The sequence below is a fragment of the Desmodus rotundus genome, chromosome 2, assembly GCF_022682495.2.
Source record: "Desmodus rotundus isolate HL8 chromosome 2, HLdesRot8A.1, whole genome shotgun sequence".
NCBI lineage: Eukaryota > Metazoa > Chordata > Mammalia > Chiroptera > Phyllostomidae > Desmodus > Desmodus rotundus.
Genome location: NC_071388.1, coordinates 122,226,213 through 122,253,811, shown reverse-complemented (window position 1 = coordinate 122,253,811; position 27,599 = coordinate 122,226,213). Strand labels below are relative to the sequence as shown.

Genomic DNA, 27,599 nt, shown 5'->3' with positions numbered 1-27,599 from the left:
ATATGTAATTCAGGTTCCTCAATGTGTTTTCATGGCTTGATAGCTCACTTGTATTTATCACTGAATAATATTCACTGTATGATACACCACAGTTTATTCATTCATTTCCTATACATAGCATCTTGGTTGTTTGCAAGTTGTGGCAATTATGAACAAAGCTGCTATAAATATCTGTGTGCAGGTTTCTGTATAGACATGTTTTCAGTTCATTTGGATAAGTACCAACAAGTGTGATTATTGAACTGTATGGTAAGAGTATGTTTAGTTTGGTAGGGAACTGTCAAACTGTCTCCCAGAGTAGTTGCACCATTTTATATTCCCACCAGCAATGAGTGAGAGTTCCTGTTGCTCCAACTCATCAGTATTGGTCGTTGTCAGGATTTTGGATTGTTGCCATTTTATGAGGTGTGTAGTAGTATCTATTTCACTTTTAATTTGTAATTCCCTGATGTTATAAGATGTTGAGACACCTACATTTTAACAACTGCTGATACCACCACTACCATTACTTGCTAACACTAATTATTATTCTCTGTGTACCAGGCCAAACACTTTTCATGTATTTTCTCACAACAGAATGAGTCAGATGCCATTATTATTAGGAATTTTTCAGGAAGGGAACGCAAAATTTAGAGAAGTTAATACATTGCAAATAAATGGTGAATCTGTGATTCTCTGATTTTTTTGACTCAAAATCTCATCCAATCTCTGAATTACTATATCTTTTTTTTCTCAAACTGTGATCCTCTAATCTCTTACTCCAGAACCAATTAGCATGTTGATAAAAAGTCAGACTCCTGGATACCACCCTATTACATCAGAATCTTGGCAATGAAGTTCTGGAGTAGAAGATTCTGAAGCACATCCAAGGTTAGAAAACCACCACAGTATCATAATAGGATTACTCAAAGTCCAAGTAGAAGTTTCCATATTTTGTGTGTATACTGTTTCACACATTTCTCTTTGAAGCATGTTTATAAAAACACAATTATTTATATAAAATAAATTATACTGGATACAATTAGATAATAGCTTAAGTATAGATGAATAGGTAGTTAACTGTGTCCCCTGATTGGAGACTACTATACAATCTTTGCCTACATTTTTTCACACTTGTATCTGAAAGTTTATACAAAAGATTCTTATTAGTAGTGTAAGCATTTGGACACCATTTATAAAAAATACTCTCAGATATAGATTTTAAAATAATGTATCTGAATGAGGAAAAATGAATGAAACTAATATTTATAATAAAAATCATTAGAGCATAGGTATAATTTTGATAACAGGAAAATATATCTTATTGAACAACTAATATAGGTCCCTCTGTGCTAGACAAATTGGACAAAGATCATAGAAAATACTACTAGTGTTAAGATAGATTTATCTACCTATATAAATCTATTCGTTGCTTTTAAAATTTTATATACATAAAATTTATGTACATATCAATATGTATATGGTGTATGTGTGTTATTAACTGTTAAAACAGCTCCGACTACTGGTGACCCTATGATTTGGTGACATTTACCATGTCCTGTCCCCAACATCTTTACTCAGCTCCTGTAAATCCATGCCTGTGGCTCCTTTAATGAAGTCTCGTATTTGGTCTTCTTCTTTTCCTGATGCCTTTTCTTTTTCCCAGCATCATTGTCTTTCCTAAAGAATCCTGCCTTCTCATGATATTTACAAAGTAGGACATCTTTGGGTTTGTCATTTTTGCCTCCAGAGATGTTTTAGTCTTAGTGGGTCTATAGGACCCACTTGTTCATCCTTCTGCTGGAACAGGGTTTGGTAGAGCTCTCTCCTCCAACACCATATTTCAAATGGATCGATGTTTTCCCTAACAGCCTTCACTCTCCAACTTTTGCATCTGTACATAATAATTAGGAATATGAGGGTGGAAGATTTTATCCTTGGTCTCTAGTGACACATCTCTGCTTTTGATGAACTTTCCCAAGTTTTCTATTGCTGCCCTTCTGAATCTCAGTCTTCTCTTGATTTCTTGGCTGCAGTCTTCATTTAAATTACACACACATACACATACAAGTTTATTGTAAATTAAACAGAAATTTCAAGCCAGGTGAAAATCAACATAGCAGGCACTCTATGAAACCTTAGGGATTAAGTTAAATAGACACCTGTTCTTTGTAGCTTTTGATCCAAGACAAGTCATTATTAAGGATATTTGCAATAGGATTGAGTTCAAATCCCTATTATGCATCTAAACAGATGTGGAAAGTTGGATATCACCTTTAAAGCCTTGGTTTACATGATTCTAAATGGAGTTGGGAATAACATCTACCCTGTAGAATTACTGCATTAAAAGCATTAGACAGTGCCTGATTCACATTAAGCAGTCAATAAATGTGAGCTATTATTTTCACTATTATTATTCACAGGAAAAATTCAAAGATGGGAATGGACTCAAAAGAATGGTAGAGTGGAAAGAATGCTGGATGCTAATGTGATGGATAATGGTACAAGGAAATAAATGGTATGTGACAAATGCATGATGTAGAAATTAAGTACTCTAGGAATAGAAAACAGAGGAAATCACTTTTCACTGAAGTTAGCAGGAATGGCTTCAATGGGTAGTGTAGAGTAATTTGCAAACATTTTTAGGTGGAGAAAATGTGCATTTGGAGGGAGTGTCGTACAGGGATACACACTTTCAGATATTTTTATCAGTCCTTGGCAGGTGGAAGAACCCTGATGGACCCTGAGACACAGCCCATTGTGCCAAAATTTCACGATGTGAGTGAAGATAGTTTCAAGGCAGGTGCTACATAAGACAGAAGTTTGGACACAAGTGAGGCGAAGGCATCTTTCTAATACTAATTGAAGCTCAGCTTGAACTGCAACTGCACGTCCATTTATAGCTAGAAAATTGCAGACTGAGGGCCATAGCTCTGTAAAGAAGCTTGTCACTGAGTTTAAGAAGGCACGAGATATAGCCACCTGAAGCCACAAATCCTGCTAGGAGGAACATTAATTGTTCTCTATATCACACAGCCTGCATAGTTCTGTAGTCAATGAGAAAGAGTGGGCTCCAACTGGGACTCATTGCTTTTCCATGTAAATTTGGAATTGAACAATAGACCACTATTTACAATTTTCTCCATGATATTAATGCAGACTAAGTCTGTGCAGTATATAACCAAATGCAAATGAGTTAATGGCCTTGCCATGAAGAGCCCCAGCAAAACCTAAATGCCTTTCTCCTTATAACCTCTTGTCTTTCTGGGTGTTTGCTAACTATGAGGAGTTCTAAAAGCACAAACAAGGTTAGCATTCCACTTTCTATGCTATAAACATATTTTGGAAAGGCAGGAGCAATTTTGTAGCTGTACATACATTGGAGAGAGAACATGACCTTCAGCTAAAGGTTTATCATCCCTTATAAACAAAAATTGGAAGACACTGTTCTAAACACAGTCCCTAATTTTTATTCAATAGCCATCCTCTATCGAGTGTTTACTAATAGCCCAGATCTCTGTTACGTATTTTTAAACTTATTTTATTTAAAACACAGATAACAGGAAATCACACAAAATTATTATAAAGCAAGTACCATTTTAACCACCACTCATGTAAAAGAATAAAACACTGCTAGCCACCCAGAGGCCTCCTTCATACATCTTGTTCTTTCTCCTTCCAAAAGTAAACACTGACCTGACTTTTCTAGTAATCATTTCTTATATTTCTTTATAGTTTATCACTTGAATATGCATTCAGAGGCACAGTTTTCAATAGTCATTAATTTTCAAATTAGTATGTTTTTCAAACATATAATAACTTTCTCTATTTCATTAGTTGTCAATTAAACAAAAATAAGAAAAACCACAATGAGATACCATTATATAACAATCAGGATGGTTAAATTTTAAAAGATGGAAAATCTATGATTATGAAATATGAAGTAACATAAATTCTCATTCATTGTTGTGGTAGATTTATTAGTACAACTCTTTTGAAAAAATATTAGTATTATCTATTAAATTTGAACATGCTCATTGATATCCTGAGTAGAAATGAGTGCCTCTATGACCAAAAAACATGTACAGAAATGATCATTGAGGTTTAATAGCCCCTATGGGAAACTGAATAAATATATATTATGAGCAACATGGTGAAGTTTATCATGTATTCATACAATGTCATAAAATGCAATGGAAATAATGGTCAAATATCTAGACTAAAAGAAAAAATATAATTTATTATTCAATTTATATAGAGTTCAAATATAGAAAAAGCTTATATATTGTTAGAAACCAGGAGAGTGTTCTCTTTTGGTTGGAAAAGGAGGACAGTGTTTAGCAGGAGGTTTATCTATCTTCTTGGGTGTTGGTAATGGTTTATTTCTTCACTTTGGTGGTATATATGAGTGTTTCAGTTTATAATAATTCATAGATCTATGGATTTATGTTTTTTAAGCTCCATTTAAGTCAATAAGTTATTTCTTCCTCTCAGTTCTGGAACCAAACTCCTCCTTTCTCTTCAAATGTATCTGCTGATGAACTTGGACAATTTGTCTGGTTTGCCCCAGGGTGGAGGTGCTGATTTTACACCCATGGTGCATCTTTACATGTTCTCTTCTCTGTATTTCCTGCAATACAGGAAATACTGGACAGCAGGACCTTAGATTAAAAAGAACTTTGATGCCTTTGTCAAGACTGTAAGTACTGCTGTGTTCTTTTATCAGGGGGCATCCTGATGCTTAACACATTGATCCATTATTTTAATTGGAGACAAAAATGGTAATACTCTAATTTTATTCATTATTTGTATACATTAGTTTGAATAATTTTATTAAGAGATACTTTCTCATATCTACAATTTGCTTACCCAGTGCTATAGTTCCAAAATAGGCTGAATTAATGTTTTACTCTTTCCCCTAGTTTTCGTGATAATAAATTGGTTCTCTGTCATTCTTAGAAGGGACCACTTAGAATTTAATTATATCTGATGGATTCCCATCTTCTACAATTTCTATTCTTACTGAAGTTCAAAATTTTATTTGGCCAAGTAGAGCCTTTTCAAGGTTGATTTCTAATTCCTCTTAACATTATCCTAATAACATTTGCAAGTTTATGTCAAAATGTTCTAGTTTTATACGGTATATTTCTATCCCTGATATAGACTCCACCATTTCTCTAAGGAGTCTTTGTCTTTTTATCACCACATTACTATTACTGTGTGAAAGTGATAATCATTTCTACTAAGTTTTCTAGAGTTAGCAAATTAAAATACTGACACCCAACTAAATTTCAATTTCAAATAAATAGATTTTAATATAAATATGTCCCAAATGGTCCACATGAGGCAACTTATATTAAAAATCACTTGTTGTTTATCTAAAATACAAATTTAATTGGATACCTTATATTTTATCTTACAACTGCTTTACAAGTAGGTGGGTCATTATTTTCTTTTCACCTGAAGATATATTTACTGATATGAGAGAAAGAGGAGAGAAATCCGTTGCCTCCTGTACCTGTCCTGACCATGGATGGAAATCTTTTGGTCTATTGGATGATGCTCCAACCAAGTGAACAACTCTGACAGGGTTGTAGGTCATTATTTCTATCCTGTGTTAACCAAGGTCCTCTGGGAAAGCAGGTGTAATTAGATATGCAACAGAGTTTTTAGAGAAAATGCCCATGAGGGGACAAAGGGTGGGACTTGAAAAAGTGGCAAGAGCTCTCAGATGGTGGTGCAGGGTCGACCGCTGTGAAAAGCAGAGAAGAAAGGAGATATGATAAGAAGGGTCTCAAATTATAGTTCAATATAAATAAAATCCCTGGTCCACATTTTTCCTTAAATATCTTAAATATTTAATTTCCTCCCTAAATATTTTCCTCCCTAACATAAAGTATTGCTATGAGAAAAATATAATACTTTAGTTAGATCTTCCTTTCCATCTGTAATGTTCACTGATTTCTCAAGTGCTTTTTTTTTTTCCTCACTTCTTTTTTCGGTTTTAACATTTTTTTCCTTCTGACCTTGGTTTTTATTAGAGTATCATTTGTTGTAATTAATTGCTCTCATATTACTCTTAAATTTCTAATATGCCTTTAAAAAATTTCCTAATTCTTTCTTGATTGTGTCCCTTTATTTCTAAGTTTTATCTAATTTCTATTAATGTTGTTCTTTCATATGTTATATGATTTTCTTAATGTACTTTAGCTCACTTTGAAATCTGACACAGTTTTGAAAATGTTTTGAGCATGATGACTTCTGGCACACTTTCTTTGTCAATAGCAGAAGTTGGCAAACTTCCTGTAAGGTTCAAGACAGTGAATATTTTATGCTTGCAGGCCATATGTTCTGTGTCACAAATACTTAATGCTGCCACTGTAACTTGAAAACAGCCATGGGCAATATATAAATGATTAAACATGACTAAACATGATTAAATAAAACTTTATTGACAAAAACAGAAAGTGGGTTGGATTTGGCTTTTGGGCTATAGTTTACAAATCCCTCGTTTATTAGGATATAATTGTTTTTTTTCTTGTAATAGCTTTGTTTCTAAAGCTAAACTATATGTGGTATTTTACTGTGACACTTTCTTGTTGTTCAATTTTATGTGAATTTAGTTTTCTTAAACTTGTAGGTGGTTAAAAGTACAGGAAGGCTTTTCAACTTCAAATAGAATTTTTTTTGTTTTGTTTTTATGTAGTATCAAAAAATATGATGGCCTGTGTGCTTAGATATCCTAGATCTGCTCACCTTTTGTCTGGATATTCTTTTCCTTTTATCTCTCTTATCTCTATTCTGCTCACTTTTGATTCACATTTAGTTTTTCCTCAGTATGGGGTCCTGTGCTGGAGAGAAGCCCTGGTAGGTCAATTTCAAGAGTTCACAGAATCTAGACTGCTCCAGCCAACTTAGACCTTCATATTGGTGTATTAAGAACTATGAATTGTTTGAGATTTTACGAGGCTTACAAGCTAACATGTTAACCTACCAGTTTTATGAATATTTTTAAAATACATGAAACTGGGTCAGAAACAAGGAACATGACTATTCATAGTATGGCAAATAGTGTAAACATAACCATATTTGTGTGAGCTCTCCTTGTCTCCAGGTCCCATGGGGGTAAATGATTGAACCCAGATTTATGTCTACTCACACAGTGGATTCTTGTATAGAAGAGCATCCCAAATCTTTTATAATGGGAAGTAAGCATGCCTCCTTTTGTTCCAGGGGGAGACATTATCCTATTTATATTGGAGAGTAAGTATGTCTACCCTTAGCCCTGGAGGTGGCACAATATCTATCTTCCAAGACTGTTAAAACTTTGTTTGCTGCAGAGGGAGACATTATTCTCTCTGTCCAGGATAACTGCTATACAACTTCTTTAAAAGGTGTTCTAGAACAAAAGACCAATTCTTGCTAGTAAGACATGTAGAAATGTGAGAGATCAATGGAAAATCAGCTCTCATCAGGGCTCCTTTCACTCAGTATAGGAATGCACAAACCTCTCCTACTTCCACCAAAGTATTGATCCATGGTGCTTTTCAGTGAATATCCACTGACTATTTGGGGTTCTTTCTTTGCATTTTTTGGAATTGCCAGTTCTGTCATTTGTACTACTGCTTCCCTCTGCTTTCTCCCACATAGACACCAAGGGCACTCAAGCTATGTGGATTTCTAGATCTATTTTGTTATCTAGATATGGTGTAAATGTTGTGCTTTTAGTTTTGATTTCTAGATCTCTATCTAGCCTAAACCCATGCTGGCATCATCACTGTCCATTTTCCCAAAATAACCCTATCTTTTAAAGAAAGTTTACTAAGCAATTTTACTTTCTAGAAAGTCTCCATCTTGAATGTCAAATTCCCTATAATATGGTTGTACTCTAAGATTGTACTGAGCTTATAGGGATGTTTGCCTCTCCCTACTGCCCCCTAAACGGTACTAAGCTGATTTGTTATTTTAAGTGGAGGTCCATTTTTTTCTTTCTTTCCTTTCTATAAGATTATATTTTTTCCTTCTTGTTATTATTTGTGCATCCTACCCGATAGCAATTTCTCTTGCCCCATTTTTGAATATTGTAGTCCAATGACTAGTAAATCAGATAAATAAGCTTATTTAAAATGTGTGTCAAGAATGCAAAGCAAAAATAACTATGTTCTGAGATTGGGCATAATCCTAGAAGACTCTCAATCTTGTGATATTTTTGGCATTATATAGAAAGCTATTAGGTTATAGAAATTTAAGTTCTACTTATTTATTTATATTTGTATTTAAGTATAATTGGTATATAATGTTATATTAGTTATAGTAGTTTCACGTGTACAATATAGCAAGTCAACATTTTTATACCTTACAATGTGACTACCCCACTAATTCTAGTAATCATGTCACTGTGCAAACTTATCAGATAAGCTCTGTTTAAGACAACAAAACATCATATTCAATTTCAACATCTCCTCATCATTTTACCAAGTATAGCTCCTCCTCCCTCAAACTCAGGATACAACTTATGTATTAGACGGGAAAAGAATGTATCAGGAGTGGTGTTGCCAATACAGCCATTATCTCCAAATTTATTTTTCCCTGCGAGTTTTTAACACTAAAGGATTAGTATTTTATAACATGTTCTATTATTGCTAATAAGCAGAGAAAAAGTCCAAGTTTATCCGACCTTTACTTAATGTTTTGGAACCCCTCAAAATCTGGTGCTCCTTTTACCTATATCCAGCATTAGTGAGTCAGAGGAATGTCAAGGTTATATAATTTCCACATGTCAAATAGAGAGAAGTGAAGCATTCTATTACAATAGAGAAACAGAGAAAAGACTGATATTTTCCCTAGGTGACCCTGTTCAATTAATTAAAAGGAAAAAATGAAGTTTCATTGGAGATTCTGAGAGGAGTTAATATGGAGGGAGTAAGAAGAACTATTATTTTCAAAGTATATATCCTCCAAGACCTCTGCTTAAGCAAGGAGACTGATACAGGTCCCTACCCACACAGTTGCCCACACAGAAATTGTACTTCAGTCTCCAACAGCTTTTCTCTCCCCAAGAATTTACAGTTTAATAGGAAAGGTAAGGTGTCACTTTTGACAATTAGGATACTGAACAAACTAGTACAGAAAAGAGGCATACATTGTGTAGGGAGGTATATACTACAAGAAGAGTTCATGGTATCTCCACAGGGAAGGTAAGGGGACCACTGAAAAAAACTGTTTATCCATCCTTTTGGGCTGTGTGGATGTCCTATCAACTAGGATTAAACACTCATACAAATGCTGATGACTTAATAAATTAGCAAATTAAAGAATATTGCTCTAATCATTGATTTGTATATACTGTGATATTTATTATAGATTCTCTCTACCTCCTCCACTGATGCTTACAATTATTAAGTGCAAAAATGATTAAGTATTATAAGAAAATATAAGCTTAATATTGATGAAAAATATCAAATATAAATCAACCAAGAGAGGAATAACAAAATTAAAATTTGGATTATGCTTTATGAAATTTATGAATACATAGAATGTAGCCAATGTCAAGAGCTATACTTAGGGCCTAACTACTATGAATTCAGGTTTCCAACAATATTTATGAAAGCATTAATAAAGACAATATACTCTAATATCCCTAATGGCTTCAGAATGCATTCTTTGGCTTTTTTCACTCTCTTTTTCTCCATCCACTTCTCCTTAATTTTTTTCTCCTTCCTTGATTTGAATAAAGATATATGATTTTAGTAAATATTTAGATTTACAAGGTAGATATTCAGTAACTCAATTATTCTTTCAAATAGATATAGGTAACAGATGGCCATATAGATGAATATTGATTTACATCAACAGCAAGCAACCCATCTAGGCTAATAGGATAAACAATGTTAAACAGTGTTCAGTAATGAGAGTAATGAGAGATGTATTTTAATGGGTTGCATTTCAATAGTGGTCACATTCTAAGATGTCCTGAAACTATATTTGTATAATCTGAACAGATGACTCTGTATGCTGAAAGGGCTGGCTGTGAATCCAAGAACTTCACCTCAGTTTTGTTTGGAGATGGTAGAAGAATAATCCCCAATGGTAAAAAGTCAATTGGTGGACAAAAATGCCAGGGGCCCTTTGATGTGAATGGTTGGTTGGGAACGGTTTCACCTGAATTTTAGACTAGATTTTCTCTTGTTTTTGCAGGGAAAATTTGTGGAGGACTCTGAACCTAATATGAAGTTCTTCAAAATAAATTAAGCATTGTGAAGTTGTTACAAAAAATGAAAATCCTTCCTTCCTTTCCAAAATTAGTCAATATCTCACAGTAAAGATTTGTCTTTTAATTCTTAAAAGATTTCCCTGAATGGGAAATGTACTTTGATCTCTTTTAGGAATTATATGAGGAAAGAAGTCAGGTATCTATTATGATGCCCTAGTGCAAGAGAAGTCTCAGTAATAATGTACTTTCCAAGAACAAAGATAAAGAGGTTATTTTGAACTACTAAAAAATCTAGTCTTGCTTAGGGAAACAAGAAGTATCAGGTTCAAAGAAATTTGTTCATTAAAAAAAGGACTCACAACTGCATTACCTGAAAAGAGCAAGTGTCATGCCAGTGGTTGAATAACTCTTCTATATCTGACAATCTTTCTGACATCTGTGGGCAGAATCTGATTCAGAAAACTTGATTGTATTTCTAAGGAAATAGGAAGATTAGGGGAAAAATATCCACTAATATCAGCTAAAAGAGACAGAAAGTCTTTATTTTTACTATGCTAACTAACATAACCAATTCATTAAAACAATTAGTCTTAAAAATCAATAAATAAACACAAAAACAGACCCTCTGTCAAGCATCTAGTAGATAAAAATTAATAATGATGATGGGTAAAACCCCCACATTCTCAAGTGGTTTGGTGTTGCAATTCAGCTGTGCAGATGAAAAGAAAATATTACATGGGAAAATCATATGCCTTGTTTTCCTGTTAATACCCTTATTTATATATGTCGTAGAAGGGCTGTAGGGTTGAGGAAGATGTGAGGTGTGTTAATATAGCAGTCAAGGAGACTGTTTTGTCACAGTCCTGGAACGAGCGCTTTGTCACTATCCTCAGGTCTCCAGTGAGCAACAAGAATGGCTCTCAGGATATTGCAACTCTGTCTGCTTCCACCAGAGATCATAATTGGGCTATGAATTTTTACAGCAGGAAGGTCTTCCTGCCATAGGCAGACACTAACAAAAAGTTTAGATAAATTAATGCCCAAAAAATCTCAGCACAGTGTGAATAGTATACGAAGATATCACTTAAATATGTAGTGTCTGTACTTCTTTTACTTTTTTTAAAATAGATTTTTAATGCAGTTTACTGGTTAGAGCTCCTCAAATATAACTTGTTTCAGAGGATTTCTCAGCATCTGGTTTTCTGCCCAGTGACATGATATATACATTGGGGAATTCAAGAAGCCAATTGAGGTGAGTGGAGGTGATTTATAAATCGAAAGCAAATGATAGCAAAAGATGTGAACTAAAGCTATTTCCTGATCTGCAAAAAGCTAATTGGGCATATTTCAGGCCAGGTCTCTGAAGGCACAGCTCATGAACTCTGTCTTCCTGACGCTGCGCTCATTACAGACACTCAATAGAGGACTGGCTAATGCTAGGGAAATCCCGTCAAGGTGGCCTTTACAGGCACTGCAGATTTACCTCAGGAGGAGAGAAGAGAGGAAAAAAGGTAGGGGGGAATTCCAGGCAACTACCTGCTTACAGATTCCTTTTTGCCTTATCTAATTTATCTGAAACTGAGGAATTAGTGTCTAAAGGCAACCCTGCATAAAATCTCAAGGGACTTTTGTCTTGCTCAAACATATCAGAGTTTTGACAGGCCTTATTTTTTGCTGATTTTTGTTGAAATAAATTTGGAATTTTTTGGTTCTGGGGCTAGTATTTGATAATGAAGACTATATGCAGCACACATGACTTAAATATTCTGGAACAACCTATATTTACTCCTGGTGCTTAAACATTTTAATAATAATTTTGAATGAATTTAATTGTTATCTAAATCTCCTAAACTATCCTCAATTATTCATATTAATAATTACAGGTAAAACTGAATGTACTGCATTGGCATTTCACTTTTAAAGAATCAAATATCAAGAAAAGGAAGACATTGTACATGTCCACAATGTTGCATGTAAGAAAATTTTCAGCGATGTCAGAAACACAAATCAACATATTGTGGAAGCAACAAGATGGGTGATATCCATGTGGGGACTTGAAACTAGGATTCGAGGCAATAACATTTTTTAGAAGGTAGTGGTGGAGTCTAATCCTAGAAATCTTCTTGAGTAATATTGCCACGTATTGCAAGCGAGGTTTAGACATTTATAATCCAAAATTGATAATCTCTCTGGGTCTTTTGCAGTTATGAGAGTACGATTCCATTCCAGAAAACTCAGGAAAACTTCCTTTATCGTTGCATAAGTGTTATAAAATGTATGATTGTCCATGAGTTAGCTCATCAAAGACAATATGAGAAAAGTACTCAAAATATTCTATAAATCTCTACAACATTCTCCTTTAATAGATCTTTAAAGTTTAGAAAAGATACTCTGTAAATGAATTTTTAATTTTCTGAATTTAAAAATTTATTGAGACAAGAATTGCTACTCTACACTTATGTATAACTAGAGAGCATAAGGAAGTTTGGTGGGTATTAAGGATCCTTTGTGAAGTAATTAACTTATCTATTGATTTTACTTTGTATTTTTCTAAGCAGTCAATTGACTCTCCCACCAAATTTTAAAGATATATAAGTAATTTGCCATTCAGACAATAGTCTTTTGATTCATAAAAACAATATATAAACATAGATATTTAGAGATAGAAGGGATCTTAACAGTTACCTCGTCTAAATTCTTCAATTTTGTCAGGTAAGGAAACAGAGGCAGCATATAAGTGACTTCACACTGGTTTGTACCTCCATGCTGTGATGGAGCTAGAGCAAGAAGGCCAATCTACTGACTTATAATCAGGTCCCCTTTTCTACACTGACCTAGGGTTATATCTACTAGAGTAGTTTTAAATCTCTGTAGATGTTTCATTGTAAATTGATGTTTTAGTTTTTTAAATGATAACATAATCAGAAACCATACAAATCTGAGCTGTAGAGATTCTCTCTTAAAATGTAAGGTACTCCTTTATTTTTTTCTTGAACATTAGCACCTTTTGTTCAATAAGAAATGAAGTAGAAAATCCTATTTTGTAACTAAATTTCATTACATTAAAAAAGAGTAAGTTGGAAAAATCAGTTTACATGTGATTACGTTTTAATTAATTACCTTGACTTAGATTCCAACAGTTATAAAATAATGTTCTTAGCTTAGACAAAAGTAACACCCAACAGAAGACAAAGACTCAAATCAAAATGCTTTCCTTTAAAAAAAAATACATACATATACGTTATATATGAAACATAACAACTTATATCTTGACTTTTAAATAAAGTAGATTTTATACTGAATGCTGGAAATAGACGCAAGTTGTACAGCTGAATTCATTCAAATAAATCATTTAAATAGGATGAGGATAATTCTCTCTTGTCTATACTCATCCAATGTCAACAGAAATCTTTTGCACATAAAGTAAATTCCTTGAAGTCAATTGTCCAAAAATGGAAACACATTAGAAGGATGAGCATACTAAAATAATGAATAGAAGAGCAAAACATAAAAACAGAAATATTTTTTGAATAATGTAGAACTCTTCCGTACCCAAAATTACATGTGAGGCAAAATCTGGATTGTCATATTTGCTGGATAAACTGCCCCAAAGCTATTTTTTTTACCAGTGTTTCATTTTAAAACTTTGTTTTGTACTTTTTCAATTAGCAAAGTTACTTCTATCAAAAAGTTATTTCTGTTGAAATAGGCCAACACACTATTATAAGTCACTTATAATATTTACTTAACTACCTACTTTGAAAAGCTCTCTTTACCCAAATCCCACCTTTCTAAAGAGAAAAATCATTATATTTTTCTTCTCCAATTAGTTAAATCCTGTGAACATATATTTTTAAACAAATATGTATTTTAGATGAACTATTGTTACAATTAATGTGTAGGACAAGTGTTTTAGGAATTAACCAGGGGGAGCACAACTCCTGCTAACCCACAGCAGCCCCTCCTTGGGGAAGTGGCTAGTTCTTGGACTAAGTAACAGACAAGGAGGGAACTGGTCCTTGGCCTATAAAACAACTCAAGGCTACTCCTCTCCCCTTTCCCATCTCTATTCTCTTTGCCCCTTCTGCTGAAACTTCTTTACAAACTTTGTGCTGAATGCAGTAACATCTGGATATTGAACTTCTTCCTGCTTTTTCTCTCCTGAGCAATCTCCAACAACTTGTACCTAAGACTTGGGGACTGCTCATTGCCCATCTGCTTTGGGTAGGTCCTTTCCAACAACAGGGAAAGTCACTGCTAGTTCACCTGGAGGAGACTGGTGGAATTTATCTATTATACCTACACGGATTCAAGTTCCAAGGAGCTACATTGACTCATTGATTTGTATTCGGGTTCCTGGCTCCCAGTACGTACTCCATATAATATAGACTCCCTGCAAGCAGGGAATTCCGCAGATGTGGCCTGGTTTTAGTCTCTCTTCCAAGCAATCCCTGCAAGCCTTACAGTGTGTTTGGCACGTGATAAATGTTCAATAAACAAACTTTGAAGAAGAAAGGATTGTATTAAGCGAAGAAAAAGCTGGAAAGGGACTTAAAATTTGAAGGTCTTCCTATGTGTCCATGAAAAAAGACGAATAAAGTAAGTTTCGGAATATCATTACTAATTACTGTTCCAAATCAACCTTTCCAGATTTCCACTGGCATCAGGCAGGCAGGCAGCAAGAAATCCGGGCTGCAGGCTGTCCACTGCCCGAATCAGGAGGCACAGAGCCTTAGGTCAAAAACTGGAACAACTTCTTGAAGTCCAGACAGATGCTGGTGGCTTCCGTGGGGCTCTGGGTCCCCTATTCCCTGCGGCCCGCTGCCTTCTGGGAGCGCTGGAGCCACAGACGGCTTTGCATGGGCGCACTCCTATTTTCCGGGTTTTAGCAGGAGCCCGCGGGGGGCGGGGGGGCAGTTAGGGGCTCGCGGAGCCCCGCGGAGCCCCGCAGTCTTTGCCACAACTGTGGGGAGCTCGCGCGCTGCGCTGGGCTCTCTCTTGCGTAGCGGTTGCTCAGGAGATGCTGGAGCGCGATGCCCTGCTGCTCCACCTTGCTTGCTGAGCTCGGCGCGGGGAGCCCGGGGGCGGGCGGGGGGCGCAGACTGCGGTAGAATGCGAGCCGGGCACCTCTGGCGCCGCGCGACGTCGCTCGAGCGCGGTCAGGTGCTGCTTGCCGGCCGCTCGCCGCTCCACTAACTTGGTACTTGGTGGTGTCTGGTCTCCGAGGCTTTCCAAGCTTTGTGGTGGTGGGGGGCGGGGAGAGTGGGGAGTTAAAGGGTCTGCGGTAGCCAAAGGAGGGATCCTGCAAAGAGGAGCCTGCCTAGTGCAGCTCGCCTTCCCCTCCCTAGCTCCCCTCCCCCCACCCCGTCGCTGCCTCTTTCCCTTCCACCAATTCGGAGAGCTTCGGGCGCCTGTGAAATGCTATCGCTGCCAAGTGACAGTCCCCGAGTCTGAAGTGCCCGCGAGGAAGTGAGCGCCAACGCGGGCCGCCGGCGATGACAGCCATGAAGCAAGAGCAGCAGCCCACTACTGGGGCCAGGGCGAGCCAGGCGCAGCCGGCGGACCAGGTGAGTTGGCAGCTGCGGCCAGGCCCTCCAGGGAAGGGAGGCTCTGGTCTGCGCTCCCCCCGCCCCTCCTCCCTCGCTCGTCTCCCACGCCTCCCTCTCCCCACCCTCCCCCTCGGCCCCAGTTCCAAGCTCTCCTTCGCTGTTCATGGACTCTGCAGGAAGTTAGAGCTTCCGAGTGCGCTCCAGGGCCGGGCGAGAGGATGCGCACGGTGGAGAGCCGCGGGGAAGGGGGCAGAGAGGTAAAGGCTGGGGATGGCCCAGGGACCCCCGGCGGGCAGATCACTGAGGGCGGGAGAGATAGCCGTGGCCAAAGAAAGGGGGTGTCTTGGCTCCTAGTAACGCACACTGGAGGAATTAGTGCGCTCCTGGGGGTGTTCACTTGCAGGGTTCGAGCCTCTGTAGCTGAGAGGAGCTCTGGCCAAAGCTACCCGAGGAGGCAAATGACCTTTAGGCCGGTAGAGTTTTTCCTTTCGTCTCTCTCTCTCTCTCTCTTTTTTTTTTTTTTTTTCTTTTTCTTTTGAGGAGGCCGGGACAGAAGGCTAAATGGGGGAAGAGGATATATCAGGTAATCTGTAGTCCTCCGAGTGGAGCGGAGATTGGGAGCAAAAAGACAATTATTGTGGGGAGCTGGGAAGACACTGGCTTTGGTGATTTGTTGGGTCCAGATGTATTGTGTTTACAGAAATGAGGTGCCCTGTGCTAGCTGAGGATCGTTTCTGGCCCCTCAACGTCTTTCTGCACTGGCCACCCCCTTTTTTGTTTCAGTCTTTACGGATCTGTAGCATAACCATATGGTGGATCTCCATCGCGTCTCTGGCCCTGGGTTGGGGTGAGTGGTGAGTCCGCTGTCGCTTTTTTCCAAAGTTGTAGGGTCTGGAGCGCTAAGGTGTCTTGTCTGGGAGAAGGGAGGGTGTGATGCCTTGGCTCCAGTGGCTGTCACGTTTACATCAATTAGAAACTGTGAGCTGAGAAGGCTACACTTAGTTATGTCAGCGGATAACCACAAAGCTGGAGCACAGAGGCGCTGGGGTACAGGATGGGCCGTCTGCCCCGAGTGCACTGTTGGAGGCTACCCGACGTTTCCGGCAGAGACTCTCCCAGCTAATTGCTAGAAGTGGGGTGAGGGGGCTGCAAGCAGCTGGGCTCCAGGAGCGGTTCTACCCTTTGCATATTGTCAGCACTGAGGAGCAAGTGAAGGGAGCTGTTTAAATCGCCCAGGAGTGGCCCTGAGGCAGAGGAGGTGATTCTGGGGCTGCTGTTACTCATATTCTAGTCTTGGTCATCTCTCCTGGTTAGTGATTTCTCTCTTCTCCGTTTCCCTCCCCTTCTCAGTTCCTTCCTGTGTTTCACCCAGGTGGTATTACTCAAAGCCTTAAAGCCCCCTCCCAGGGGGGCTAGTTTCCTGGGGTGAATGTTATAGTTTTTACAAAGAAGTTGTTTTCTTAAACCATCCTCTTTGCTCCCTTTCATAAGTATGAAAGAATTAAAACGCTTATATTATATTATATCTCTCTTCCCCTTACATCTCATTTCCCTGCTCCCTCCAACACACACTACAAGGTAGCAACTGGTGAGCAGATTATAAAAATCATTTCAGGAGAGGAGCAGGGATTTAACATCCTCTTTCAGCCCCTAAATTTCATTAACACATCACTGAGCTTCTCTATTGCTCTAGGAATGATGCTACCAATAAGAATGATTAGTCAGGTGAGAGTCCCCACAAGAAATCTTTGCTCACTAACCTGTGACACCAGCTGGCTACTTGAGGGGCTGCAAACAGTTCAGTGTTGGTGGAGGTGGGGAAGAAGCAGCCTTGCAGTGCAGAGGGAAGCTGAACATGTAGGTGTAAATAGTGCAGAGCAAAACCTTTTGTCAGGTCTAATCTGATACTTCACATTCAAGCTTAAATTCATTTTTCTTGTTAGCACGCATATTTCAAATATTCAGGGAGTGGCCATTTGTAGTACTCCTGTTTTAATTGAGTTTTTAAAGTCCTTTTCTGAGTATTTATGTGATTTTAAAATGTCAGTGGTATGCATATTATGCTTGAATTAAAATGAAGGAGATTAATTTTGCGAGGAGAAGCAAAGTCAGACTAATGTTCATGGCAGCATCTCGTTGGGGGTTTCCAAGCACTCCCAGGAAATACTTGTATCTCGTAAAGTCTTTGTTTAAAGTGTGACATATATGTAAAACAGTAGCCAGATAATGTGGACAATTGCTGTGAATGCTTAAAGTACTTGCTGTAAGATTACTAAGTTTTTATTAACAGTATTAGTCATTGTGGTCTAATTTTGCAATTGTCACACAACTCCCATGTGGTACTAGATATAACACTTCCACATAGACATGACTGATTATTCAGGCTTCTGTGATATTTCTGAAAAACGTATTCAGAATTTAAATAAAAATGTAGCTTTATGAAGTCCTACTTAACGGTTACTAGGGGACGTGTTCCAGCTAATCACTCACTGTGTATTGATTTTGAGTGATTCAAGCTTTTGAATGCTGCCATAAAGGTTTTTTTTGTTTGTTTTCCAAGGCAGAGATTTTAATAAAACCTCTAAAACGCCTTGTCCTGAGGATATTAGACACCTATTTTCACTTATAGCACAATAGAAGGCCTTACTTAGTCTTCTGTCTGCTTGAAATGGTTAGGACCATATATTTAAATTGGCTGTTGTTTCGGTTCTTTAGAGAGCTCGACCTTCCTGTTCTGTCTTACCTGTTACTGTCCTCTGGCACAGGGCGCCATGGGAGGCACCCCTTCCCCAGGAGCAGCAGCAACAAGAATAGCAGGGATTGTATACTTTTATTAATATTCTGAATCATTGGAAATATTTTTATCATCTTAGTAGCATTTTCTTTAAAGCTTCATTGATTAAAATAAATGTTTACTTCAATTTTGTTGTTTTCATGACATTTCACATTTACAAATGTCAAAAAATAAATGCACTGATAAGGTTAGATACAGTAATTCCTACTTAACCTGCTCAATATCCCATTACACCGAGGCACCCAAAATCGTGAGTTGCTAGTTGTAACTTTTGTTTAAAAGATTTTATTTTTTATTTATTTTTAGAGAGAAGGGAAGTGAGGGAGAAAGAGAGGGAGAGAATATCAATGTGTGGTTGCCTCCTGTGTGTCCCCTACTGGGGACCTGGCCTGCAACCCATATATGTGCCCTGACTGGGAGTTGAACTGTGATCTTTGGTTCGCAGGCTGGCACTCAATCCACTGGGTCACACCAGCCAGGGCCAGTAACTTACTTTTTTAACTCACATTTTAAAAATGCTTGCCATATGCAGAGTTCTGTCATTCAGGCTGGCAAGGTAACATTTATTGAATGCATTTTTGTACTTGATCTTCAAAGCAACTTTTTAAAGTAGGTCCTATTATTATTCCATTTTAGAGAATACAGGGGACCAAATGAACTGAGCAATTTGATCAAGCTTGTCTTCACAAGTGGTGGCGATGAGACTTAGTCTTAGTCTGTGACATTTAAGTAAAATAAATTCAAAAATAAGTTTATTTAAGTCTAAAGCCCTACTTTCTAATTTTTACAAAACCATAATTCAACACATTTCTATTAAAATAATGCAAAACAATTGCAAACAGTGTTTGTGCATACAGATTTACCTTGAATGTAAAGTGGATGAAGAATTTGTTTTAAAGCTTTAACAAATAATAATAGCTCTCAGAATTTTAAAGTTAACAATTTTTCTTTTGATAGCAATAATATAAAAAGAATCACATAGATCTTGATGAATGCCTAGGAGCTTGTTTTTTATAAATATGTTTGTACACTCATTTGCCTTTCATAACGATGAGACTTTCAAGGTTTGTTGAATGAGTACAACTTATATTCAGATTTGGTTTAGAATTTGCCCACATTTCCACCAGGTGGCACCCTTCTGCTGAATCCAGTGGGTAAAAATATTTCCTGAAATGTTTGTCCTTTCAGCTCCAAAACCCAAGCCAAACCAAACAAAACCAGAAACAAAACAAAAATAAATTAATAAACTAATAAAGAAAAACCCACCCTACTTTCTGAAATATAACTAAAAAAATATATTTTATAAGCAACTATTTATGTTGCAAAGATAGTGTTAGTTATGCATTTTTCTTTAAATTATTCTGGTAGCAAACCAATCACAATTGAACATGTAGCAGCCTCTTGATCAAATAATTCATGGGAAAAATTGTGATTAAATATGTAATGTATAAAATGCCTTTTTTATTGTACTTTTGACCTTTAAGTAATATTAACATAAATGTTTCTATACAGAAATTAGGATTCAGTAATTTTACTTCAACTTTGGTCTAGCAAATCTGATTGAAATGTCAAATATGTACTTAATAAAACCTTACCAAAAAGTTATTATTTCATGTTTCCCTGATTAATATATAAACATGCCATCATTTAGTATATAAACTTGTTTTTATCACAGAACTTCAAAAATAACTCTTAGAAATCATGTTAAAAATCTTTATTTAATAGAATATTCATTACTTTTCTTCTAAGTGTTCAACATAAAATATATATGGTTTCTAATTACTGAGAGAGTTCTATCTGATATGATTATAAAGGATCATTTAGATTGGCTGTAGGCAAAATGCAGAAGTCCTTATGACTTAGGAGATATTATGCATTCTCTACTAACCCTTAACTTCATTATATGTGTGTGTGGGTGTATACACACATTATATCTTCATATATATGGCATTTAATATACTGAGTTTAGAACATACCATGGAACATCCCTTGCTTATATGCTTCTAATCTCTATATGTTTATCTCATAAACTGAGCAAATTGCACATTTAAGAAAGATCAAATTATATAAAAACAAGTTAAAGAAAATTGTATCATTAAATATTAATGCTATATTATCTTATGAAGTACATTACATTGGAAACAGAACACTGACACCAAATTTCTCCCAGTCTGAGTAAAAATAAACCTCTTAAAAATTGGGGTTTTTTAAAAAATCATTTATGGTTACATATTATTATAAGCCTTAGTATTTATGGGCAATTGTTAATTTATTTACAGTGTACTATGTAGCATACTCAACACTTGAATGTTGCAACTAGGACTGTGAACTTTTGTGCTATCAACCACAAATTATTGTTTACTATTGTCTTTGGGTTATGCCCTGGAAGCCACAGATTCAAGTTCATATCCCAGATCCACCTGTCATCACTGTGTTTTCTTGGTCAGGATAATTCATTTTCTATATTTCATCTGTAAATGGAGGTGATTGTAGATCTTTTACAAGTGGTACGGATTAAACGAAATGCTCTGGAAATGGTTTTGAATAATGCATGTCTCATACCAAGTGCGCTCTTAAATCCATAGTATAGGAATAGTAGCCTAGAGAGAGAGGAAAACTAAAAAGCTTAGAGGATCATTGAGACACCTACAGGTGGTGTATTATTTTAACATTTTATAGAATGTTGCATTGTACAGTATACATATTTGTGTTCTTGCATATAAAAATATATTAATGATATAATATGTATCATTTGGTTTGGACATTAGACCTGATTTTGCAGATGTGCAAACTTTAGAATATTTTGTTACATCTTTACTTCCATTCAGTCCAAACCCATTCCTTTTCCTTTAAGATTTTATTTATTTTTAGAGAGAGGGGAAAGGAAGGAGAGAGAGGGAGAGAAACATGATGTGTAAGAGAAACAGCGATCTGTTGCTTCTCTCACACCCCCCACTGCGGACCTGGCCCACAGCCCAGGCATGTAAACCCAGGCATTGAACCAGCAACCTTTTGGTCTGCAGGACAGTCAGTGCTCCATCCACTGAGCAACACCAGCCAGGGCAAACCCCTTTCTTTACTGCCCTATGCTGCAAGGGGCCAGGCTGAAAGTAAACATTGGCTAATTCTCACTAACAGGTGAATTAGTGGCCAAATATGTTGCATATGTTTTCAGTATAATGCACTTCATAAGGTAAGCAGCTTGGAGGAGGAGACTGTCTGCAGAAGAGAGGTGTAATTTATAGGATCATCTCAGGAGGTGAGATTTCAGTCCGTGTGGCAGGAGAATGTGCATAGCAAAGGAGCCCTCAGGACCCCCAGGGTGACTGTGCCTGCTACCATGGGGTGGGGGTGGGGGTGAGCGATCCAGCTTTGGGCTCAGCAAAATTCATACCACCTTTTTTTCCACACAACGTTTTCTATAGCTATTCCTATTCAACATTCAAATATGAATACCATTTCTTGATTTCATTCCAACTACGTGCATACCTTGGAAATATCACGGGTTCCGTTCCAGACCACCACAATAAAGTGAATATTGCAAAGAAGCAAGTCACACAAATATTTTGATTTCCCAGTAAACACAAAAGTTATATGTACACTATACTGTAGTCTTTTGAGTGTACAATAGCATTATGCCTAAAATGTGTATCTTAATTAAAAATACTTTATTGTTAAAAATGCTAACCACCATCTGAGCTGTCAGTGAGCCACAACCTTTTTGCCCACGGGTCATCAGAATCCTCTTGCCCGGAGGTTGATGGCTGCTCATTGACTAGGGTGGCGGTGGCTGAAGGTTAGGGTAGCTGTGGCAATTTCTTAAAATAAGGCAACAATGAAGTTTGCCGCACAGACCGATACTTCCTTTCACAAACAATTACTCTGTGCCATGTGATGCTGTCTTTAGCATTTTATCCACTGTAGAGCCTCCATATATTTTCATAGCTGCTGAGTGACATTTTATGTATTTTTATCAAGTTTATGTATTACCAAAATATTACAGTAGGGGCATACACTAAGACATATATCAGTGAAGTAAGTTTGGAAATTTTCCTGTCTGCAGACCTGTAAAAGTTCCAAAAAGGGCAAATAAATGATGGAGGGAATGTAAATGTTTTCATGAACACGCTGTTACATAAAGTTTGAAGCGTTTCTGCTGTAGTATATGCTGCTGCCTTGAAAGTCCTACAGCTCCGTATTGATTATTTTCATCACACTGTTGTTATAAAGAGTGTATTGATGTGATCCAAAAGCTTTTTGGTAATAACCAGTTTTTCTGTATCTAGACAGCACCTGTTCCTTCTGTCTTCCCCTCTACCTGATAGAAGTTCCTATTTATTAAGAATTAATGTAAGGAATGCTTGTTAATCCCAGGATGGTAGAGAAAGCTGTAAAGCAAGTTCTTAAGGAGATCTGCTATAGTCTCATTTTTCTTAAGGTGTCCTCAGCCTCAGGGTTTGAGGCATACCAATATGTTAACGGTAAATATACGCCAGGCTAAATAGAGAAACCTTGCTTTTATCAAAAACTGATGAAATAAATATCTTATTTTGAACTTTTCTGTTTAGTAATTGATGTTAATAGTATTCTTAATGTCTTCTACATAATAAAACATGATTTTTCATTTTCTTTTTTAGTTTCTCATGCTATAGACCATTTGAAAATTGCCAATATGGGAATAAGCTTTTCAAAGCCAACTTTTATCTAATATGCTTATTCAATTAACCAGAATAGATAGTACAATATATTTTAAAATATTTTTGAATTACAAAAGGATTTTCAGATTTAATTATATTTTGGGGAGAGGCAACATGATGCGTATGTTGAGGGCAGAGTCAGATTTCAGACTGAATCCTTCTTCTACCATTTACTGTATAATCAAGGGCAAACTATTTCCAGGGGTGTCCAGACTTTTGGCATCTCTGGGTCACACTGGAAGAAAAGGAATTGTCCTGGGCCACACATTAAAAACATTGAGGTATGTAATCACAAAAAAAATCTCATAATGCTTTAAGTGAATTTATGATTTTGTGTTGGACCGCATTCATAGCCATCCTGAGCCACAAGTGGCCTGCGGGCCACAGGCTGGACACCCCTGTTAACCCTTCTAAAACCATTCCATCATCTTTAATGGAAGAGGATGGTGAGAATGTTGCAAGGGTTAGAGACAGTCTATGTGAGTGTATTTGTAAAACACCTAGTCCATGATAAAACTTACTATTTTTATTCCTATTGCTACTATGCTTCTAAATCATTTGATATTATTTTATTCTTTTGTGAGGGTAATTTTATATTTACATTAATTACAATGCTGTATATGTGTGTGGGCATGTATACACATATATACTCGTATATACCTATATACATATATATGAGGTCTGTCCAGAAGGTATCCAGCCATATAATAGGAAAAATAGAGACATTTATTGAAGAAGATACAAGATACAAGAAACATTGTACACAGGACAATGATGCCTCAGTCCCCTTCAAAGTAGGCACCTTGGGACCTCACACAGTTCTCTCACTTGCTGTCAGCTACCCTGTTGTATTTTTCTAAATCTCATCAACAGTCTGAAATCTGGTCTCTTTCAAAGGTGATTTTAGATTTGGGAAAAGCCAGAAGTTGTAGGGTGCCAAATCTAGGCTAGAGAGTCACCTGGGTGATTTGAGGTTTTGCCAAAAAGCTCTGCAGGAGACATGATGCGTGAGCAGGCGCCTTGTCCTGATGAAGCTGCCTAATCATCAGTTGTCTATAGCTGTGGCCTTCTCAATCATCCAGATAGTTTATGTGGAAGAATGTCCAAGCTCAATGCAAAATGTGATGCAGATTTGTTGCTGTACTTGCTCAGTCATTTTGATTACATGGCCACACAGTACATGTGCTCACTCAGTGGCATTTACCACTCCCATTTACTAGTACAGTGAAGTTGTCAGTGTTCACACCTGTGCATTTCAGTCCACTCTCCTTGGTGCCAGGTTACATCAGTGTCTCCCCAACTGTCCTCGTTATGGTAACAATGGCTGGATTTTTCCCAGACAGACCTCATATGTACATATACACATGTACGTACATAGGTATACATACACATACATGTATATGTATTTCAAAATGTAGAGAATACCTGTCAACACCGCCAGTGTACTATAAACTCTAGGCAGTAAGAGCAAAAGGCATGTAAATTATGTACATTTTATAGTTTGAGGAGGTCATATCTAGGATAATGTGAATTAAGTGTTCATTTGTAAAAATCTTAATAAGATACACAGAACGGAAGAATGGAATGAAGAGGGCATGCTTAAGTTATTCCAAATGATACTTCTGGCCTAAAATATCACCATCCATCTCTTGGCATGAGACAAGGTGAGAGAGTAAGAAAAATGAAAGAGCATGAATGCAGAGCACTTGGTCTACTCATTAGCAAAAATAAAGTCTAAATTTTGCTTTCTGAGATAAAACATGTAGCAAGAAGTAAACAGTGAAGTCAAGATATAATCAATAATGATTATCATTGAAATAGTGGTAAAGTTTTCTAAATGTTTAATAGTGCTAACAGATATTTGATATACTAGATTTAAAATATCTAGGTAAGACTATAAACTTAAAATGGTGGTAAGTCTCCATGGTTGATATTCTCATTGGTTTTATAATTCATTCAGTTTCCCTGCTAATACAACCCAAATGTACACATACCAGATGTGACCTAAACATACTGAGTATTTCACAATTGGATTATTATAGGGCATCAGGTAAACATAAATTTTTAACAACTTGACTGATTTTTGTATTTTTAGATACCTATTTTTTCCAAAAGACTTAACATCTTCTTTGAAGTGTTCATGGTTTAACATTCTCTTTCTGGAAGTTTGGTTTCCATAAATGAGTGACTTAGAAATTATTTGCATATTGGAGCTTATGATATGTTGAGTTGCATTTTACCAGAAGTTAGTTAAATGTCAAATCAAAACTTATTTATGTCTCGGAGAGCAGAGCCAAGCCAAGCTGTATATTATCTGACTTTAACATTATTGTAACTTATCATACTTACTGGTTTTCTCAGGTCAATACAAAACCTCATGTATCAGGTTACAAGGGAGAAAATGAAGAAAAGTGAGGAAAAAAGCCATTTTTATTATCTTTATCCCCACCCCCTGTTTGAGATCTGAATGAAGATTCAATTTCTTATTCCCTCTGGAAGTCTGTGTTTGGAAAACATAAATATGACAAATCTGAATTATACAATTGAAAACTTGAATGGCAGGCTCTCTTGCGATTTATTTTCAAATGATGGACCAGAGAGGCCACTTGAAGTTGCATTAATAATCCTTGTACAGGGTGAAAGTAGATCTTTCCTCTTACTGGTACTTGGATTTCCTTTTGGCAAGGGGGATGGAGTAAATGAAACTCAGATATTGGTACTTCCATTAATCACATCTCACCCCTGTGAAATGTTTTAATGAGTTAATGAATGCAAGACATGGCCATATTTTTTTTTCCATTCACATGTTTTGAAACAAGTACTAGAAAGTTTTTTTTTAATGAAGCAACTTTTTAAACCAATGTTTCACAAACTTGCATGACAATTCTCTCTTAGACACAAAATCAGAGGTTAGAAATCAAGACATCTTTTGAAAAGAGGTCTAAATCACCTTTTCAAGAGGAAAAGTCTGAAATTTATGAAGAATTTCTCAAATATAGAAGTCCATAATTTGGCTAGATTAATACATGATTTACATTTTCTAGAATCCTAATTTGTGAGTAGATTTTCTGTCTATTTTATCAGCTTTTAGGGACTTAAAGGGAAAGACTATACATTTTCACTAGTTTTGGTCTTTTTTTAAATTTTCAGTTTGCATTCAGTATTATTTTGGTTAGTTTCAGGTTTACAGCATGGTGGTTAGACAATCATATACTTTACAGAGTGGTGCCCTGATATTTCTCTCACGTACCCATCTGACACCATACATAGTTACGACGATAGTATTGATCATCTCCTCTAGGCTGTACTTTGCATCGCTGTGACGAGTTTGTGACTACCAGACTGTACTTCCTAATCCCTTCACCTTTTTCACCCAGTTTCCCAACCCTCATCCCCTCTGGCAACCATCAGTCTGTTCTCTGTATATATGCATCTACTTTTGTTTATTTATTTTGTCCTTTAGATTCCACATATAAGTGAAATCATACGGTTTTTGTTTTTTGTTTTTTTCTTTTCAGACTACTATAAAACATAAGTGTTCCAAGAAACACATATTTTGAAGCTATATCCAATATCTCCTTTTTTCAGAGCTATTCCTTTATTCTGATACTAGGAAATACATGTATTCCATTTCTTGGCAATCGTATCAACAGTGATAGGTGGGTGTGAACTGAACCTAGAGTTGCTATGGGAGAGACCCACTATCATTCACATGGATGGAGGTTGCTTACAATTATTCTAAAATGAGGTTTGCCCAACCTTAGTGCCTCAGGGGTGCTATGAGAGGTTCTTCTGTACCTACCACTTCTTGAAAGTGTCTATTTGCTCACAGATTCAGCAATGCTGTGTTACAGGATGGGTCTTCTGGTTCCTTGGTCTCCCTTGCCTCTATTTCTCCTTCAAATCCGAATATAGTTCCTTTTATCTCTTTACATTTCTGAAGTCTGGTCTCTGTCCAAGATTGAGTCCCTGACATTTAGACTGTTGTGATGTTCACAGTGACCTTGTCTTTCAAATGCTTCCTTCAGCCATGGATGATGATAACATTCTTAGAAATTGTTAAATCTAATGCATTTGTCTCTTTACTTATGGCTATTTCCTGTGTGTCTTGCTGACAGGTTCAGCCGTCGATATGGAGCCTTTGTTGGTGTCTTGGTGGCTCATCTGCCTTCCTTAACACTTGACATTAGAGTAACTTTTAAAAACATTTATATTCTTAAGAGCTTTGAATCTGCAGGCAAAACTCACTTGACATTTATTGGTTTCTCCTTCGTGATGCACTGGTTCTAGGCCAGTGGTCCGTAGATTTTTGGCACCTTTGGCCACAAGCCTTTATTGAACCACTTGTGCTTCCTCTCTAACTTGCC

General features: G+C 36.9%; 1 protein-coding gene across 2 annotated transcripts in view; it reads left to right on the top strand.

Moving 5' to 3' along the window:
- The first annotated feature begins 15,591 nt into the window (after positions 1-15,591).
- Positions 15,592-27,599, top strand: part of DPP10 (dipeptidyl peptidase like 10) — a 722,439-nt gene continuing 710,431 nt past the window's right edge. Inside the window, exon 1 of one of the 2 annotated variants that reach the window (XM_024569627.4) lies at positions 15,592-15,759. In XM_024569627.4, the coding sequence (XP_024425395.1) occupies positions 15,688-15,759 (72 nt within the window). In that variant the 5' untranslated portion in view covers positions 15,592-15,687. Of the gene's footprint in view, positions 15,760-15,840; positions 15,999-27,599 lie in introns of those variants that run through there. The other variant, XM_053918597.1, reaches the window with a different exon arrangement.